The sequence below is a fragment of the Salvia hispanica genome, chromosome 2 (genome assembly GCF_029641045.1).
Source record: "Salvia hispanica isolate PSC_SH4W2 chromosome 2, Shi_PSC_v1, whole genome shotgun sequence".
Taxonomy (NCBI): Eukaryota; Viridiplantae; Streptophyta; class Magnoliopsida; order Lamiales; family Lamiaceae; genus Salvia; species Salvia hispanica.
This window is the reverse complement of record NC_142693.1, coordinates 31,987,864-32,008,168: the sequence shown is the minus strand read 5'-3', so window position 1 is coordinate 32,008,168 and position 20,305 is coordinate 31,987,864. Positions and strand designations below refer to the sequence as shown.

The following is a 20,305-nucleotide window of genomic DNA, read 5'->3' as shown; positions in this document are numbered from 1 at the left end:
TACACAAGAACAACTAATTTTTATTTCCAAACCCCCATCTTTTTTAGAATTTCTTGCTTAATACTCTCAAAATATGCAGCTTCTTGAGGGCTCATGCTAGTAGTGTCCCGACCAATAATTTGCATCTCGCAACAAGCTTGCTGGAGATCAAGTTGTTATTGATGTTGTAGCAGCTTTCTCTCTTGTCGTTCAGCTTTTTCTCGGTTGACTTTTTCTTTTCGTTCGAAAAATTCCGGAGTAAGAATCGAACTTAAGCTCCCAACAACACTTTTTCCTTTGTTTTTAGCAATTCTTTCGCAGCTTTCCTTCACATAGGCCTATCTTGATTAACTCCGTCTTCAAGATCCAAATTTGCATCGGTGGTTGGATTTTGTCTCTTGTTTGGCAAAGTTGCTTCCCATTTGGGATTGAGAATCAAAATTTCCCAACAATGTTGACAAGTAAATGACTTTCCCACTTGCCTCTTGTATTCCTTGTATGCAGCTTGAAGCTAAAAACATGAGCATAAAAATGTTAGGCAAATATGTGGTTTAAAGCTACATAATATTTACAAATTGTACAAATTTACCCTTCCTTGTTCGTTTTGTCCACTTTGATTTAGCTGCTCGATTTGACCGTAAACTCCAACGAATTTGGCGCATTGTATGTTAATATTTCTCCAACGTGTTTTGATTGTAGATAAAATACGTTGGGTGGAAAAACCTCCATTGTCATCAATATATTTTTTATCCTTCCCCAAAATGTAGTAGCATTTTGTCCGCTTCCAGTAGCTGGATCTTTGCTTGTATGATGATACGCCGCAATCAAAAGTTGATCATCTTCACGGGTAAAACTTGAAATTCGTTGCCCTTTTTTTCGTGTTGTAGGAGAAACAACATTTGAAGTGTCGATTTCGAAGCTTGCCCCAAAATCATCATAGTCATCGGCTAAGTCAACGGAATGTTCTCTTGTCAATAAATCTGTGAGAGACTCAGAATCATTGTATGAAAAATCCATCTACAACAATTAAAAGAGATACTGTATTAAAGAATAGATATTGTATTAAACAATAATCTAAACATAAAATATTAAATATTAAACAATCTATTTATCAAATGATATAAAATATTAAATGAAATATAAGAAATCCCTGCACAAATGTTTGTTTATAAAGGCGACACCATCCTCTGCATAAACCCATTACATATAATCCATTTAACAAAAGAATGCCTTCTGTTCCACAGAAGCGCAATTCTTCAGGCAAAGAACACAAATCTCTTTCTCCTATCTTCTTTTCTAGGTTTATACCTTTGATTTTCTTTTGCCTGATATTGAAAGGGATTGCTTGGCTTTGGAGTAGAAGTGAATAGGTGAAAAATCTATTCTTGATGTCTTTTTTTTTAGAAAATTAGGGTTAGAATTTAATGGTATTGTTTCTTATTGGTGGAATTAATTTCATGAAACTAACAACCAATTTCAGAGAATTCAATACATGCTTAATTTTATTGTTGAGATTTTGCTGCTTCTATCTCCCACCATCATTTTATTGTTGAGATTTTGCCGCTTCTCTCTCCCGCCAATCTCAAAAACAGTTATTTCTATTTTAGCTTCTCTTCCATAGTGAGGTAACCTCAAAATTGGAGAAGGTTTAATAACTTCCCATTTACCTTCTCCCTTGGAGAATGTTTTTCCATCGAAAAGAGGTATATTTGGCAGTTATAATGCTTTACCTTCTCATTTACCCTCCCCCTTGGAGTTGCTCTTAGGGTATCCGATGCATCGGGCGGACTATCGTCTGCCACTGTAGCATAGCGGACGATGGATTAACCATCGTCTGCACCCGATAGATCGTCCGTGGACGATCTGCCGCCCGATGTCCATCGTCCGCGCTTTCATCCGCCCCACTGTGGGCGACGCGGACGAAAGCGCGCACGATGCGACACATTTTTAAATTTTTTTATTTTTTTGAATTTTTGTTATATTTAAACACCCAATTTATTCTCTCCCATCTCTCAAAACTTTCCAACTTTCTCACTGAAAAAATGAACCTCGACAACAACGACTGGAGTACATCGAAAGACATTACTCGGGCCTTGACTCGGGCCTTATTTGATTGCGTTAATGATGCTGCGGTGGAATTCTTGGGGGGTGGCGGTCCCTCGGCCGATTTGGCGTATGTCCGCCGTGAGCACAATGTAGCTCACCAACAATTCAACGACTATTTTGCCGAGCAACCACGGTGGATTTTGACCATTTTCACCGCCGTTTTAGAATGCAGCGAGATCTTTTCTCCGCATTGTCCAGACGTTGGAGGCACGTGATGAATACTTCCAGTATCGAGAATATGGCGTCGGTAGACCAGGCCTTACACCGTCGTAGAAGTGCACGGTTGCGCTCCGGCAGTTGGCCTACGCCGCCACAGCAGATATGTTCGACGAGTACCTTCACGTCGGGGAGACAACCGGCCGCGATTACCTGAAGAATTTTTGTAGGGAGTTGTGGAGGCTTTTAGCGACACATATTTGCGAAGGCCGACTGTTGAGGATTGCCAGGCCCTGATGAAGATGCACGAGACGGCATGCGGCTTTCCTGGAATGCTAGGGAGCATCGATTGTATGCACGGGAGTGGAAGAATTGCCCGACGGCGTGGAGAGGCCAATTTACCAGTGGATACAAGGGCAGCCACCTGACGATGATCCTCGAAGCCGTCGCTGACCATCGGCTTTGGATCTGGCATGCTTACTTCGGTGTAGCCGGGTCGAACAACGACATCAATGTCCCCAACTCGTCCAACCTCTTGGCCGATCAATGCAGGTGTCGCGGCCCGACCATCGAGTTCACTGCCAACGGACGCCGATATCATATGAGGTACTACTTGGCCAATGGCATATACCCAAGGTGGCCTGTTTTTGTGAGGACGATCATCTGCCCAATGAGTGACAGGACTGTGTTATTTGCGGCAAAGCAGGAGGCTGTGTGGAAGGATGTGGAGCGGGCTTTTTGTGTGCTCCAATCGCCGTGGACAATAGTGAAAGGTCCGGCGCGTTTCTGTTCAAGGAAGTCATCGCCGATGTCATGTATGTGTGCATTATCTTGCATAACATGATAGTCGAACAAGAAGGTGGAAGTGTCATCGATTGTGGCGATGATGAAGGTGGATCTAGGTCCAGCACGACGACCCCGCCTGTCACTCGAGGATTACCAATGGGCTTCAATGAGGTTATAGCTAGACAGACCTCAATGCGCAGCCAACAAGACCATGCTCAGCTCATGAATGACATGATTGAAGAAGTTTGGAAGCGTAACAGGCATTGGGAATTTGTAGTTTTTTTTCTTTCGTACTGTAAACGAAATGAAGCCGTTTTTTCCAATTTTTGTAGTGTTTTAAATATTCAAATAAATAAAAAAAGCTGAGGGCGGACTTTAAGGCACCCCACTGCAGGTGGAAGGGTAGGAGGATAAAATACTGACGTCGCGGAGCATAGGACGCCCTTTAAGGCGGACCTTAGGACGACCCATTGTGGATGCCCTTAAAGAAATGACAATGTCACTCAAAACTATAAAATCATTTCAGACGAAAATGTAACTTATTTTTTCGTGGCTAACTGAACTACAGATTCTATGAGAAATGAGTTACATTTTCGTCTGAAAATAATTTTATAGAAACACATTCCATATAGTAAAAACAGAAACATCATCTGGTGCCTACATCCCCGTTTCTCAGTTAGTTTTGCGAAGGCACAGCTCGAGATCTCGTACAACTTCACTCATCATTGAATGAACTTGAACTTTATCTTGAAGGCACAATTGAGCAACTCGAGCCATCTGTTTTAAAAATAAATCATCATAATCATGAAATCAAATGCAAGAGACTCATCAGACAAACAAGTTATTTACCTTCTTAACCGACTTGAGAGAGTAGTTTGATTTTAATCTACCATCCACAATCTTGTGTACCTTGTCTGGATCCAGCTGTGGAAATGCTTGTTGTCATATTATTCAAAACTAATTACAAATAGTAACATGAAGCAAAGACACACTGCTCAAGAATTTATTATTGCGCTGCATACCCATGACACAACGTGATGCTGCCTTGCTTGTCGTGTGTTATCAGTTATTTTACTACCTGTCAAAAGCTCAAAGAGGATCTCACCAAAGTTGTAAACGTCAATGTTAGGATTGTGATGATGCCATAGATTAGGAGTAACAGCCCGGCATTTCTAGGGTATAATAAATGCAGCGACTGCTACTTAGGCGAACTTAAAAACAACAAGAACAGAGACTAGGGTTTCAATTAAAGAGATTTACCCTAGCAATTAATGAAGATCAAGGCAATAAGTCAACGGCTAACTCACGAGAATTAAGACTTAATAGATTAGGCTCAAAAGTCAAAGGTTTAGCATAATTCCAACAAAACGCGAAAATTCCCCTCATTCCAAAACAAAGAATTAAGTTCACCATAACCAAAAATAATAAGTTTTCCAAAAATATTCAGCGGAAGCATATCAAGAGAAAGCGGAGCCATGTATGAAGACATGACTACACTTATAGTTCCAAACATCCATTTTATTCGATTCAATCTTCTCAACACCACCGACCGCCCATCGCCGCTCAACCTGCACATAGGGAAAACACATGCAGGGCTGAGTATTTTAAACATACTCAGTGGACTCATGCCAAAACATTTTAATAGTTATGCCACCCTTACCATAGTGAACTCGAGGTTTTGCATTTATTTAAAGATAAGCATCGAGTATCACAAAAATATATCATGGACTGGCCAGTCAAATAATACCTCCCAATTTCTCATCAATCATCTTTTCATAGTGCGACGAAAGTGTGGCCACACTATTCGCTCACGAGATCGGCCGACTAGCAAGGACGGATCCCGATCCCACCGTGTACACTAGCCTGATAGGGTTTGCGGCCCTACTCAGACCCGAATTCGTTTTTATAGCCGCTGTAGCCTAATGGAGCGTACTCACAATCTAGGCATCAGGCACACACAATATCCAAAATAATCTATAGGCATGGCATAACAGTTCAATCCACCCTTATTTCTCCAACATCATAAATTTGCATATAGAAGAGAGTTTAGAATCAAGCCCACCTCGATTTCTTTCGAGTTCAACAAAAATGCACTTCTTCTTGATATCCCATCAGGAACGCGAACTATCACCTTTAGTTCATATATTTCAAATAAGTCTCAAATCATGGATTAAAATTATGCATGATCTCTCGTTTCCCTTTTCCCTTCGATTATTTTCAAAATCAACAATCAAACTCAAAGTACGATTAATTTCCCCCTTCACACACGGTCACACCAACACATGCATCCAAATTCACCGATTAATTTCCCCCTTCACTCGTTCTAAATGCATGTGGACTCAAGAAATACCGATTAATCGGTAGAGGAAGAAAAGATTAATAATAGAAGTACCTTTTCTTGCAAAAACGAACGGTAGAAACAAGTAGAATCTTGATTCTTCAATGAATTCTTGAATTGCAGCTTTAATTCTTCTCCACAAGATGAAGAATTAATGGAGAAAGTAGAAGAAAAATTTGAGAGAGTGGGAGAAAGAGAGAGACCGAAAATTGGGAGAGTGGGGGACGGTTTCTGTAGTGTTAGGGTTTTGATTTCTCTCCTCTTATTTATAGAGTGCAAGATATACTCCAATAATTAAATAAATAAAGATTTGGGAGAGATTTGTTGGTTGTAGAGGCCGACAATTTGGAGAGAAATATTAGGGAATTCGAAATTCATGCTTATTTAATAGCATATGATTTAATTTGAATATTTTACGGAGTAGAATAAAATATCACGGAAGTGGCGTGACTTTCCATTCCTTAGAAGGAATTAGATTTAAATCCTATTTAAATTAGGATATGATAGGATCTTCTTAGATTTGTCAAGATATGCTAGGATATTTAAATTTAATTATGGAAGAGAATCAATAAGGGATCAAATAATAGAATAAAAATTATCCCTTCTTCCATAATAAGGGAATTTCGAAAATCCCTCTAGACCAATCATAGGTTTCGAAAATTTCATGAATAAATAGGTATAATCGGACTTTGGATTTAATTTGGATAATTATCCCAAGCAATAATTAAATCCAAGAAAAATAGGATTTCTTTCCAATAAATAGGAGGGTTGAAAATTCCACATACTTAAATAAAATGCTCCTATTTAATTCTCACTCCTCCCTTAGGAAAATAATTCACCACAAATATTATTTCTTCCCACATCACAATATCCACATTTTCGAAAATCATTTCCACTTCACATTTTCAAACGACTTTGACCATTCCACGGCCACGTCATATTTTCCACAATATTGACTATTCATTAGCCACGTCACATATTCAACAAGTTGACCATTCAACTCAAACTCAACTCCATATCGCAATTAGGTCACATAGAATATTGCAATTTATCACTCATCATTTAATTTCACATATCATAGCATTAAAAGCATTTAATGCAAAATTTCCACGTCACAAAAATTAGGGTTCGAAAGACGGGGCGTTACAATGACTCTCTCCCCATGATATTAGCCTACAAGGTTGGCATTCAGTCCATAGAAAAGGATCAATTATCTTAGCAGTTCCATCATCACAAATTAAAATATTGTTGGATCTGATGTTATGATGGATCAATTCCGCGTCATGATCATGAATGTAGCATAATCCCCTTGCGACCCCAAGAGCGATTTGGATTCTTTGAGACCATCTTAAAGGATATGGCTTTGAGCTTGAACCTATCCCTTGCTGTTCATGAAGAATGTCGTGTAGGGATCCTCGTAGAGAAATATTATACGCCAAGACCTGCTGACGCCCATCCAAATTGCAAACAACTAGTTCGACCACGTTCACATGCTTAAGGTTAGATAATGGTCCTGAAACCTACAAAAACCAAGTGTTCCATAGTACTACTATTCTATTTCATCCAGATAGGCAATTATATAGCTATTCCAAACCTTTGCTCTTAATTCAAAATCATGCTTTGGCATGTAGTGGAGCCTTTCAATTGTTGCATTTTCTCTCCATTTTTAAGGACTCCTGCGAATTCAAGGTCCTTTGCTTCACCAAATAGAATGAAAGGGATTCCATCAGGAATGGCCTTTGGCAGCTTATCAACTACAACCATATTTTGATACTTTGATGTTGATCCTGTTTCATCATAACCAACACAGAAATATGAAAATCATTCATCACAACTTAAACATCAAATATTTATAAAGTATTTGCACATAGAAAGAATTCACTTTCACCAGATGGTATTACTCTATTCCAAAATGGCCAAAATTGTATTATTTGTGTTGCTGTCCCTTTCCTCTCCTGCTGTTCAAGGGCCAGCTCAAGCTGCGCCACAACACGAGTCATTGTGAGTCGTTTCTTCGGATCAGGATGCAAACATCTTTTAACAACCCCAACAAATGTCTTGAGGCAATATTCCGAGATTTCGCCCTTCATATATTAGATGCTACAATCTGATAAGCTTTTCCATTTCGAATTTTATCTTGAGCCCATATGCTCATACACACCTCATCCTCTGCAAGCTTTTCCTCAACCGCACGTCTCCCACTCAATACCTCCAATAATATTATCCCGAACGCATAAGTGTCACTTCCCTTTGTAAGTACACCGGTCATAAAATAACTTGGGTCGAAATACCCAAACGAACCCTTAACATTTGTCAAGACATGACTATGTAAGATATCATGTCCTAAATGTTTGGCCAACCCAAAATCCGAAACCTTAGCCGTGAAATTTTCATCCAAAAGGATGTTAGTAGGCTTGACATCACGATGTATGATGGAGCAACCAGAGTGAAGATAGTCCAAACCTCGCCCCGCTCTAATACATATCTTAAGTCGTTCATTCCAAGAGAGTGTCGACTGATTATGCAGGTGATCAGCCAGCGTTCACTTAGACATGTATTCATAAACAAGAATCATCTCTCCGTCTTCATCGCAGTACCCAATAAGAGAGACTAGATTACGATGTCGGAACTTACTTAGTGTTTCAATCTCGGCAGCAAACTCTGTCTGCCCTTGGCTGGGACCTGATGCTTGCCGTCTCTTTATGGCCACAGCAATTGACTCATTATGAATAAAACCTTTGTAGACTTTACCAAAACCACCCTTTCCAATCACGTGCTCGTCGCTGAAATCTCCCGTGGCTAAGTTGAGTTCGGCAAGTGAAAATCGACGGCACAGATTCTCGGCTGCTGATGATTTCATCTTTTCAGCTCAAATTGGTTTGACGGTTTTACCGAAGGAAATAGGCTAAAGAAACATAACTGTTGCGAATCAATACTTTGGATTTTACAACGTTTACGTCCCACATTATGGTATTGTAATCATCTTTCATTTGGAAACGTTTTTTTTACCATGGATATTAGTAATGAAAAAAAGATTAGTGAGTTAAGTGAAGTGTAAATAAAAAAAAAAAAAAAAGTAAGAGAATTGAAGAAATAAACTAAGGAAAAATAAAATATTTAAAAAATTGAAAACAAAGTAAAATTAAAAAGATAATAAATTAAAAGAGATTAATGGTATTAATTTAAGGATAGAGGGAAATGCTCTCAACTATAATGACAGTGTTAAAAAGGAATGATATAAGTATAACTAATGAGACTTCTGCAATATTAATAACTCTTAAAAGTTTAGTGAGTTAAAGTGAAGTGTTAAATAAAATGAATAGAGAATAAATTAAAGTAAGAGAATAGAAAAAATCAATTAAAAGAAATAAATAAAAAATTAGTAAAATTAGAAAGATACTCCAATAAAATAAGAAAATTTAAGCATGTTAAATTTAAGGATAGAAGGAAACGAGACTCATCTATAATAGTATCGAGATATTCATAAAAGGAATACGATATGACGACTGTAACGAGACTTCTGCAATTTTAATATACCCCTCAATATTGGTCCAAAATCCAAACAATGAAAATGAGACCAATTGTTGAAGTAAATAAATAATTAGTCTGATTAACAACAAAGGATCAAAATGAAATTCATTCTATTCGGTGAAACAAATGACATTGTTGATGATATGTATAACTTCTCAAGAATCCTGAAAAATGGAGAGGATGCAACAATTGAAAGGATCCACTACATGCCTAAGCATGCATTTGAATTTAGAGCAAAGGTTTGTAATTACTATATTATATATTGGCCTATTTGGATACAAAAAGTTAATCAATTTGAAATGTCTATGGCTTTGTAGGATTCAGAAACATTATCTTTCAAGAATGAGAACGTGGTCGAACTTGTTTACAGTTTGGATGGCCGTCAGGGGATTATGCTGCATTCATAGCTACGGATGGGTCCATCATAACATCAATTCCAGGAATATTTTAGTTTGTTGTGATGAAACTGCTAAGATAATGCATCCTAATCTTTGGGCTCAATGCTACTGTCTGATTATTTTTCTGAGAATATAAGCCATCCTAAACTAAAGGATGATCACGGGCGAGGTGATGTTTACAACTTTGGTGTGATTCTCCTTGAGCTTTTGACAGGTGGTAAAATACTAGGAGAAGAAGACCTTGTGACATGGGTATGCACCATAGCAATAAATTCTTGTTTCTCAGTGTATACTATTACTATGTATGATAAGTTTTGAATTAATATGACACCAGGCATTACCACAGCTGGATTCGAACAAGGTACACGAGATTGTGGATGCTCGGTTAAAAGGAGAGTACTCGCTCGAGGCAGCTAAGAATGTAAATAACTTGTTTATCTCTGATAAGTTTATTGTATTTGATTTCATGGTTGTGATGCTTTGCTTTATAACAGATGGCTAAAGTTGCGCAATCGTGCCTTGAAGATGAAGGATACTATCGTCGAAAGATGGTTAAAGTTGTACAAGATCTTGAGCTGTCCCTTGGCGAAACCAAATCAACTGAGACTCAGATTGCATCTTAATATATCTGCATGAATGCAGGGGAGACGCCATCCGAAATGAGAGAATTTACTTCATGCTTATTTCATTTTTCTTTGGATCACAGTACTTCCTTTTTTCTTAGAGAAATGACGATGTTACTTAAACTGTAAAATTATTTCAGACGATTTAAGTGGTGAATGTGTGATTGGAAATTGGATTGTTGAAAATGGATATGCTATTTTGAATTATCTCAAACTATATGAATATTGTGTTGCATATCCAACTTTTAGTTGTTGGAATGGGGAGAAAATTTTGGGTATTTTATTTTCTTTTTGAATGTCAATATTAAATAATATGGTAATATTCTGTTTTCAGTTAAGTAAAAAATGGGTTTCTACTTTCTAATGAGTAATGAATCACAGTCTAAATATCTATATCCAAATATATCCAATAATATAAAGAATTGTGATGCTTGACTCTACATCGAATTAGTCATGCATTTTGCTGGCAATCAAAACTTTCATTTGCAGCAACACACCTACTTCTCGAATATATGTCCATAGTTAATCTTCACATGCCATAGTTGTTCTGTTTAGATTAATAAATTATTCCAATTGGCCGTTTTAAAATCTCGGATTGGAGCTATTTATCTGGAAAGAATGATTAGGCAAAGTCAACTAGCTTTTCGTGCCATGGACATTCTTATATTTTGCCCCAACTACTTGATATCGTGACAACCAGATTGAGCTCAAAATATTACTCCACATCATCAATGGCTGAGCGACTCTGCCGTCAATTCTCACTCGCCGAAATCCAGTCAGCCACAGGAGTTTTCAGCAAAGAACATGAGATTGGAAAAGGAGGATTTGGGAAAGTCTACAAAGGCCTCATTCATAATGGGTCAGTCTATGTGGCCATAAAGCGGCTGTTAGCCTCAAATGCGAATCATGGAAAAGGACAGGGACAGACAGAATTTGCGGCGGAGATTGAAACACTGACTCAGTTCCGACTTCCGACATCTTAATCTTGTCTCTCTGATTGGGTACTGCAATGAGGAGGGAGAGATGATTCTTGTTTATGACTACATGTCGAAGGGAACGTTGGCTGATCACCTCTACGACCAGTCGACACTCTCATGGAATCAACTACTTAAGATATGTATTGGAGCGGGGCGAGGTCTGGACTATCTTCACTCGGGTTGCTCCATCATACATCGTGATGTCAAGCCTACAAACATCCTTTTGGATGATAATTTCACAGCTAAGGTTTCGGATTTTGGGTTAGCCAAACATTTAGGACATGATATCTTACAGAGCCAGGTCTTGACAAATGTTAAGGGTTCGTTTGGGTATTTTGATCCAAGTTATTTTACGACGGGTGTACTTACGAAGGGAAGTGACACTTATGCGTTTGGGATAATATTGTTGGAGGTATTGAGTGGGAGACGCGCGGTTGAGAAAAAGCCTGCGGAGGATGAGGTGTGTATGAGCATCTGGGCTAAAGAGAAAATTCGAAAAGGAAAAACTGACCAGATTGTTGCTTCAAATTTGAAGGGCGAAATCTCAGAAGATTGCCTTAAGACATTTGTTGGGGTTGTTAAAGGATGTTTGCATCTTGATCCAAAGAAGCGACTAACAATGACTCATGTCGTGGCACAGCTTGAGTTAGCCCTTCAACAACAAGAGAGGAAAGGGGCGAAAACACAAAGATTACAGTTTTGGCCATTTTGGAATAGAGGTATACCATCTGGTAAATGTGAATTCTTTCTATGTTTACATACGTTACAAATATTTGAAGTTTAAGTTGCGATGAATGATCTTGATATTGTTTGTGTTGGTTGATTATGGTGACACAGGATCAACACCAAAGGATCAAAATGAGATTGAAGTTGTTAAAGTTGTGATGAATGATCTTGATATTCTTTGTGTTGGTTATGGTGACACAGTATCTACATCAAAGGATCGAAGTGAGGTTGGAGTTTATAAGCTGTCAAAGACCATTCCTGCGACTACCATGAAAGAAGATGATGTCCCTTTCGTTCTATTCAGTGAAACAGATGTCATTGTTGATGATTATTTTAGTCCCATGTATAATGGATTCAAAGGTGTCCTGAAAATTGGAGAGGATGCAACAATTGAAAGGATTCATTACATGCCTAAGCATGAATATGAATTTAAAGCAAAGGTTTGGAATAACTATATACCTATATTGGTCTATCTGGATGAAACTGTTTACTTCTATTAGGGAATGACTAATGTAGATGTAAAACATGTTTTTGTAGGTTTCAAAACCCTTATCTAAGCGGAAGCATAAGAACGTGGTCGAACTTGTTGTATACAATATGGATGGCCTTCAGCAGGGGGTCCCTTCATGACATTCTTCATGAACAGCAAGGCATAGGTTCAAGCTCAAACCCATATCCGGCTTTAACATGGTCCCAAAGAATACAAATCGCTCTTGGGGTCGCCAAGGGATTATTCTACATCCATAGCAATGAATGGGCCCATCATAACATCAGATCCAGCAATATTTTACTTTGTGATGATGAAACTGCTAAGATAATTCATCCTAATCTATGGGCTGTATGCTACTGTACGGATTATTTCGCTGAGGATATAAGCCATCCTAATCTACGGAATGATCACAAGCAAGACGATATTTACAACTTTGGTGTGATTCTCCTTGAGCTTTTGACAGGTAGTAAATTATTTGATAACACACGACGAGCAAGGCAGCAACACCTTGTGTCATGGGTATGCAACACAGCAATAACTTTTTTCTCAATGTGTCTTAGTTTTGTGTATACCATTACTATTTATGATAAGTTTTAAAATAATATGACACCAGGCATTACCACAACTTGATTCAGACAAGGTACACAAGATTGTAGATGCTAGATTAAAAGGAGACTACTTACGCAACTTCACGGCAATTAGGAGGGTAAATAATTTGTTTTATCTGATATGTTTCTTGCATTTGATTTCATGATTATGATGGTTTGTTTTAAAAAACAGATGGCTAAAGTTGCTCAATTGTGCCTGCGAGATGAAAAATATTGTCTTCCAAAGATGCTTGAAGCTATGCTACATCTTGAGTTGTGCTTTCGTGAAACCAAACCACAAAACTCTCGGAGCTGAACTCAACCAAGATTATGCATGAATGCAGGAAAGCTGAAGTTAGACGAAAGCCGAAATGAGAGAAATTACTTCATGCTTATTTCATTTCATTGGATTTTATTTCCTTTTTTCTTTGATCAAACTATAAAATTATTTCAGACGATTTAAGTGGCGCATGTGTGATTGGAAATGATTGCTGAACATGGACTCATTACTCTAGTATATACCCTATATCGAGTAGTACCTCAGGAGATTTTGGTATCTCTCATATACTCCATAATCTTCAGTATTTGAATTTTGTGTTGCATATCCAACTTACAGTTGTTGGAAAATAATAAAAGACCTTTTTTATTCTAGTAAATCATCTAATTGTTGAAGCTATGTGCCGATTGCTTCATTTATTTTATTTTTTTGGAAGAAGAGAGTGATAACGCCTAGCCTAGCAGCCGATTGAGAGAATTGGCGTCGCAAAAGAGTGTGGTCAAATTTTTTGTTTACAATTTGGATGTCCGTGAGCAGGTCTTGGCATATGATTTTGCTCCACGAGGGTCCCTGCACGACATCCTTCATGAACAGGAAGGCATAGGTTCAAGCTCAAATCCGAATCCAGCTTTAACATGGTCTCAAAGAATTCAAATCGCTCTTGGGGTTGCCAGGGGATTATGCTACATACATAATTATTGCTGGGATTTAGTCCATCACAACATCAGATCCAACAATGTTTTACTCTGTGATGATGAAACTGCTATGATAATTGATCCTTTACTATGGACTCAATGTCAATCTTGTAGGACAATATCATATAAAGAGTGTCATCCTAATCTATTGAATGCTCACAATCAGAAATGTGATATTTACAGCTTTGGTGAGGTTCTCCTTGAGCTCTTGACAGGTAGTAAAATAGTTGATAACACACTACGAGCAGGGCAGCCTGACCTTATGTTATGGGTAAACAGCTATACAATAAATTCTTTATCAGTGTCTCTCTTTGTTTCAAGTATACTATGTATAATTTGTTATAAAAAATATGGCAGCAAGCTTTTATACAGCTGGATTCAGACAGGTACACAAGATTGTGGATGCTAGATTAAAAGGAGACTACCCACCCGAGGCAGTTAAGAACTTGCATTTGATTTCATGATAGATGCTTTGCTTTAAAAACAGATGGCTCAAGTTGCTCAACTGTGCCTTCAAGATAGAGCTCCAAACATGCGTGGAGTTGTACGAGATCTCGAGCTGTGACTTCATGAAACCAAATGACAGCAGTCAAGGAGCCAAAATCAATTGAGAGCTGAAGATAGACGCGCCGAATTGAAAGAAATTGCTTCATGATTATTTCATTCATTTGTCATATAATATCTAATTCAGTTACGCATGAAAGCAGCGGAGCTGAAGATACATGCCGGCCTAGATGATAGAAATCACTTCATGCTTATTTGCTTTCTTCTTAAGAGAAATGATAATGTCACTCAAACGATTTCAGCCGATTTAAGTGGCGCATGTGTGACTGGAAATGTAGATTTGGTAAATGATTGCTGAAAATGGACTTATTACTATAGTACTACTATATATATAGTACTCTTTTGCAGGCCTCTAATTGCACAGAGGATAGAACGAAGCGTATAGATTGGAAGAAAATTTTGGGCAGTATTTTATTTTCTTTTTGAATGTTTATGCTATTTTAAATAGTAGTGCTAATATTTCTGTTTTCACTACTCCATATGAATCACACTCCAAATATCTTAATCCAAATAATATAATATACTTTCTTTTGGTAAAGCAAATTTGAGTTGAAAAGATGAAATCATCAACGTCTGAGAATCTCTGTCGTCGATTTTCACTTGCTGAACTCAACTTAGCCACCAGAGATTTCAGCGAGGAGCATGTGATTGGGAAGGGTGGCTTTGGTAAAGTCTACAAAGGCTTCATTGATAATCAACTGCGGTGGCCATAAAGCGGTGGTTAGCATCAAATCCGAGTCAAGGGGAGACCGAGTTTATGGTGGATATTGAAACACTAAGTAAATTCCGACATAGTAATCTAGTCTCTCTGATGGGTACTGTGATGAATAGGGAGAGATGATTCTTGTTTATGACTACATGTTGAATGGAACACTAGCAGATCACCTCCACAAGCTATTGAGTGATAGCAACGGCGGTTCTACTCTCTCGTGGAATGAAAGACTTAAGATATGTATAGGAGCTGGGCGAGGTTTGGACTATCTCCACTCTGATTGCTCCATCATACACCGTGATGTCAAGCCTACTAACATCCTTTTAGATGAAAATTTCATTGCTAAAGTTTCGGATTTTAGGTTGGCTAAACATTTAAGGAATGATATCTTGCAGAGCCATGTCATCACAAAGGTTAAGGGTTCATTTGGGTATTTTGATCCAAGTTATTTTACCACGGGTTTAGTTACAAAGGGAAGTGACACATACGCGTTTGGTAAAATATTGTTGGAGGTATTGAGTGGGAGACCCGTGGTTGAGGAAAAGTTTGCAAAGGATGAGGTGTGCATGAGCATATGGGCTCAAGAAAATATTCGAAATGGAAAAGCAGACCACATTGTAGCTTCAAATTTGAAGGGAGATATCTCGGAAGATTGCCTCAAGACATTTGTTGGGGTTGCTGAAAGTTGTTTGCATCCTGATCCGTTGAAACGACTCACAATGAGTCGTGTTGTGGCGCAGCTTGAGTTAGCCCTTGAACAGCAGAAGAGGAATGGATCAGCAACACATATATTACTATATTGGTCATCTGGTAAATGTGAATTCTTTCTATGTGTATATGTACTTTACAAATATTGGATGTTTAAGTTGTGATGAATGATCTTGATATTCTTTGTGTTGGCTGGTTATGGTGGCATAGGATCAACAGCAAAGGATCATAATGAAATCGAAGTTGATATGCTGTCAAAGGCCTTTCCTACCACTGCCATGAAAGAAGACGATGTCTTTTTCTTTCTATTCGGTGAAACAAATGACATTGTTGGTAATTGTTTTAATGTATAATGAATTCGCAAGAATCCGGAAAAATGGAGAGGATGCATCACATAAAATGATCCACTGCATGCCTAAGCATGTATTTGAATTTAGAGCAAAGGTTTGGAGTTACTGTATTACACAATGCTAGCAACAAACTACAGTACAAAAATATGAAACAAGAGAGAGATTTGTAATTTCCAACTAGTAAACAAAAAACACTGTTTCTCAACCCTTTTGATTAAGTTAAAGCAGAATAAGAGCATCCGCAACGCATGGAAATATAGGAATAGATTGTATTAATATTGTTAATTTAAGTAATACTACTAATGATAAAAAAAAAACTTCAATTTGATAGTAATTACATTTGGACAATTTTTGTTCAAACTTAAGTAGCATTATAATTTCGAAGGCATAGAGCAAAATCTTAAGGAAAAAATAGATTTCAGTTGGATACTAGTAAGTTCGAAAATATTAAAACAAGCCAAAGAACTATTTTTATTAAATTAATAATATATATAACTGAATACATTGAGCATACACAAAATCAAACTACACAATAACTATACATAGAAATCAATCTGTGTGACATCACCAAATAACTCCTAATCTAACCATGTCTTTTAGAATTTAGTCATCCCGCGTTGCACTCTAAGTTTCTAACGTAACCCTTTTCGCCTCATTCGGCTCCCCACGAGTTCCTCAATATCCAATATTTTTGTCCCATCGAGCGTTGTGATTTGGTTTCAGCTCCGTGAGTGTTGTGATTTGGCAGCGCAAAAGGCACAACTCGAGATCTTGAACAACTTTACCCATGTTTGGACGAAAATGAGATGTATCTTGAAGGCATAATTGAGCAAGTCGAGCCATCTGTTTTTAAAACAAAGAATCATAATCATGAAATCAAACGCATTAATAGACATATCAGACAAACAAGTTATTTACCTTCTTAACTGCCTCGGGCGGGTACTCTCCTTTTAATCTACCATCCACAATCTCGTGTACCTTTTTCGAATACAGCTGTGGTAATGCCTGGTGTCATGTTATTTTATTAAAACTTATCATACATAGTAATTGCATACACGAAATTAAGACACGTTGAGAAAGAAGAAGTTGTTGTGCTGCATACCCATGGCACAAGGAGATGCTGCCCCTCTTCTCGTCGCGTGTTATCATATAATGTACTACCTGTCAAGAGCTCAAGGAGAATCTCACCAAAGTTGTAAACATCGCCTCGCCTGTCATCAATGTGTAGATTACGATGGCTTATATTCACAGCAGAATAATCCATACAGTAGCATAGAGTCCATAGACTAGGATGAATATCTTAGCAGTTTCATCATCACAAACTAAAATATTTCTGGATCTGATGTTATGATGGATCAGTCCGTTGCTATGAATGTAGCATAATCCCCTGGCGACCCCAAGAGCGATTTCGATTCTTTGGGACCATGTTAAAGCCGGATATCGCTTTGAGCATGTGCCTATGTCTTGCTGTTGATGAAGAATGTCGTATAGGGACCCTCGTGGAGCGAAATCATACGCCAAGACCTGCTCAAAGCCATCCAAATTGTAAACAACAAGTTTGACCACGTTCTCATGCTTCACCCAGGATAATGATTTTGAATCCTACAAAGCATGTGCTATAACTAAATTAGCTGTTCCAAATTGATGGTAAAACTTTTTTTCATCCATATATGCCAATATATTATATAGCTATTCCAAACCTTAGCTCTAAATTCATGCTTAGGCATGTAGTGGAGCCTTTCAATAGTTACATCCTCTCCATTTTTCAGGACTCCTGTGAATTTATTACGCATGGGACTTTCATCATAATCAATAATGTCCTTTTTTCACCGAATAGAACGAAAGGGACATCATCTTCTATAATGGCTGTGGCAAAGATGGCCTTTGACAACTTATCAACTTCAACCTCATTTTCATCCTTTGTTGTTGATCCTGTTCCACCATAACCAACAAACACAAAGATTATCAATAGCATTCAACACAACTTAAACATCAAATAATTGTACACAAAGAAGGAATTCACTTTTACCAGATGGTATGACTCTATTCCAAAATGGCCAAAATTGTAATTTTTGTGTTGCAGTCCCTTTCGTCTCCTGCAGTTCAAGGGCCAACTCGAGCTGCGCCACAACTCGAGTCATTGTGAGTCGTTTCTTCGGATCAGGCTGCAAACACTTTTTAACAACCCCAACAAACGTCTTTAAGCAATCTTCTGAGATATCCCCCTTAAAATTTGAAGCAACAATCTGGTCTGCTTTTCCATTTCGAATTTTGTCTTGAGCCCATATGCTCATACACACCTCATCCTCTGCAAGCTTTTCCTCAACCGCGCGTCTCCCACTCAATACCTCCAACAATATTACCCCAAACGCGTAAGTGTCACTTCCCTTTGTAAGTATACCAGTGGTAAAATAACTCGGGTCGAAATACCCAAATGTACCCTTAACCTTTGTGAAGACCTTACTCTGTAAGATATCATGTCTTAAATGTTTGGCCAACCCAAAGTCCAAAACCTTAGCTGTGAAATTTTGATCTAAAAGGATGTTAGTAGGCTTGACATCACGATGTATGATGGAGCAACCCGAGTGTAGATAGTCCAGACCTCGCCCCGCTCCAATACATATCTTAAGTCGTTCATTCCACGAGAGTGTCGACTGATTGTATAGGTGATCAGCCAACGTTCCTTTAGACATGTAGTCATAAACAAGAATCATCTCTCCATGTTCATCACAGTACCCAATAAGAGAGACTAGATTACGATGTCGGAACTTACTTTAGTGTTTCAATCTCCGCCGTAAACTCAGTCTGGCCTTGGCTGGGATCTGATGTTAGCCGCCGCTTTATGGCCACAACAATTGAGTCATTATCAATGAAGCCTTTGTAGACTTTACTGAAACCACCATTTCCAATCACATGCTCCTCGCTGAAATCTCCGGTGGCTAAGTTGAGTTCAGGAAGTGAAAATCGACGGCAGAGATTCTCAGGCGTTGATGAATTCATTTTGCTCAAGTTTGCTTTACCAATAGAGTGTAGATGAAGGAAAGTAGGAAACATAACAATAAGGTTGACTTGGTAGTTGATCATTTTCAACATAAATAATCAAAATGTACAACTCTAACAACCCTCTTCATCGTACTCCCTCCGTCTTCCATATAAATAGAATATATTTTCTTTTTCAGAATGCATATTTGTTTATATAAATCTTTTTTACTTTATCATTATTTTTGTTAGATTTCTTTTACTTTGTCAATTAAGATTAATATTCGTGTCATTCTCAAATACTCTATTGTTGTGGAATAGAGTGAATATTATATATTCACATGAAAATGAAGAACAATTTTATGTACTAATTTACAAGCTTTTCTTTTCTTTATCACGCTCAATTATGTAAGATTGAAAATTAACAATTTACTTCTAAAAATCATAAGTCAAAATGTTAGAATTTTGGACTGTAATTAATTTTATGAGTATAACTATCTTTTAGTTGGTCAATAAAAGTGATCCATCAAAGATTAAATTTGAGCTAAAGGGTCTTATATTCTCTATAAATATAAGATCGAATAGAAAATATATGATCCTATGTTTATTCTTTATAAATGTAAGCTAGGTTTATTATCCGTCGACGTCAGAATAACGTTTTCATATTTCTGTATTCTATCTACTACATATAAAAAAAGAAACGTGTTTGATCTTATGGAACATCATATCAATTTCACCATTCAAATCTATATGATCAATGTACACTTCCGCTCTATAGTTTATACTTTTCTTCGTTGTTTTCTTGTATTAATCATCATAGAAAACTTTATACTCCATCTGTCCCGCTTTAGCAGTCCCATTGACTTTTCTGCCATCTTTTTGTAAAAATGATAAAAAATAGTTAAAGATGAGAAATGGTAAATTAAGAGAGAGAATAATATAGATAAGAGTCTTATCTATATTATTGTCTCTCTTACTTTACCATTTCTCCACTTTAACTAATTTTTTTTATCATTTTTACAAAGAGATGGCAGAAAAGTCAATGGGACTGCTAAAACGGGACGGAGGGAGTGTAATACTAGTTCGTACAATAATTCAACGATCAAAATAAGTAAAAAAATTTTTAAAAAAAATACTCCATTATTTAGTGAATCAAGTAATGAAATAGTAGAGATTGAAATAAACTAAATAAATCAATTATATAGTACTATGGAAGAAAATAAAGTAAGAGAAACAAAGATAAGTGAATAAAGAATAATGTAGGGGTTCGTTCGGTACACAGAATTGAAATTAGAATTTAATTTGGAATTTAACTTTTATTCA

At 37.5% G+C, this 20,305-nt stretch overlaps 1 protein-coding gene and 3 pseudogenes across 2 annotated transcripts; 2 read left to right on the top strand and 2 right to left on the bottom strand.

Moving 5' to 3' along the window:
• Positions 1-307: 307 nt before the first annotated feature.
• LOC125192832 (putative serine/threonine-protein kinase PBL25) lies at positions 308-8,225 on the bottom strand (annotated as a pseudogene).
• Positions 8,226-10,648: 2,423 nt separating this feature from the next.
• On the top strand, positions 10,649-14,392 carry LOC125198188 (uncharacterized; annotated as a pseudogene).
• Positions 14,393-14,790: 398 nt separating this feature from the next.
• Positions 14,791-16,006, top strand: LOC125192802 (receptor-like protein kinase ANXUR2). The gene is made up of 3 exons (XM_089065028.1): positions 14,791-14,904; positions 15,065-15,755; positions 15,864-16,006. Exons 1-3 carry the CDS (start codon positions 14,791-14,793, stop codon positions 16,004-16,006), a joined length of 948 nt encoding a protein of 315 aa, XP_088921154.1.
• A 1,021-nt stretch (positions 16,007-17,027) lies between these two features.
• Positions 17,028-19,007, bottom strand: LOC125192859 (putative serine/threonine-protein kinase PBL22; annotated as a pseudogene). The gene is made up of 4 exons (XR_016135568.1): positions 18,033-19,007; positions 17,910-17,935; positions 17,704-17,826; positions 17,028-17,605 (listed from the first exon to the last, which is right to left on the bottom strand). The product of XR_016135568.1 is annotated as a putative serine/threonine-protein kinase PBL22 (transcript).
• Positions 19,008-20,305: the final 1,298 nt, after the last annotated feature.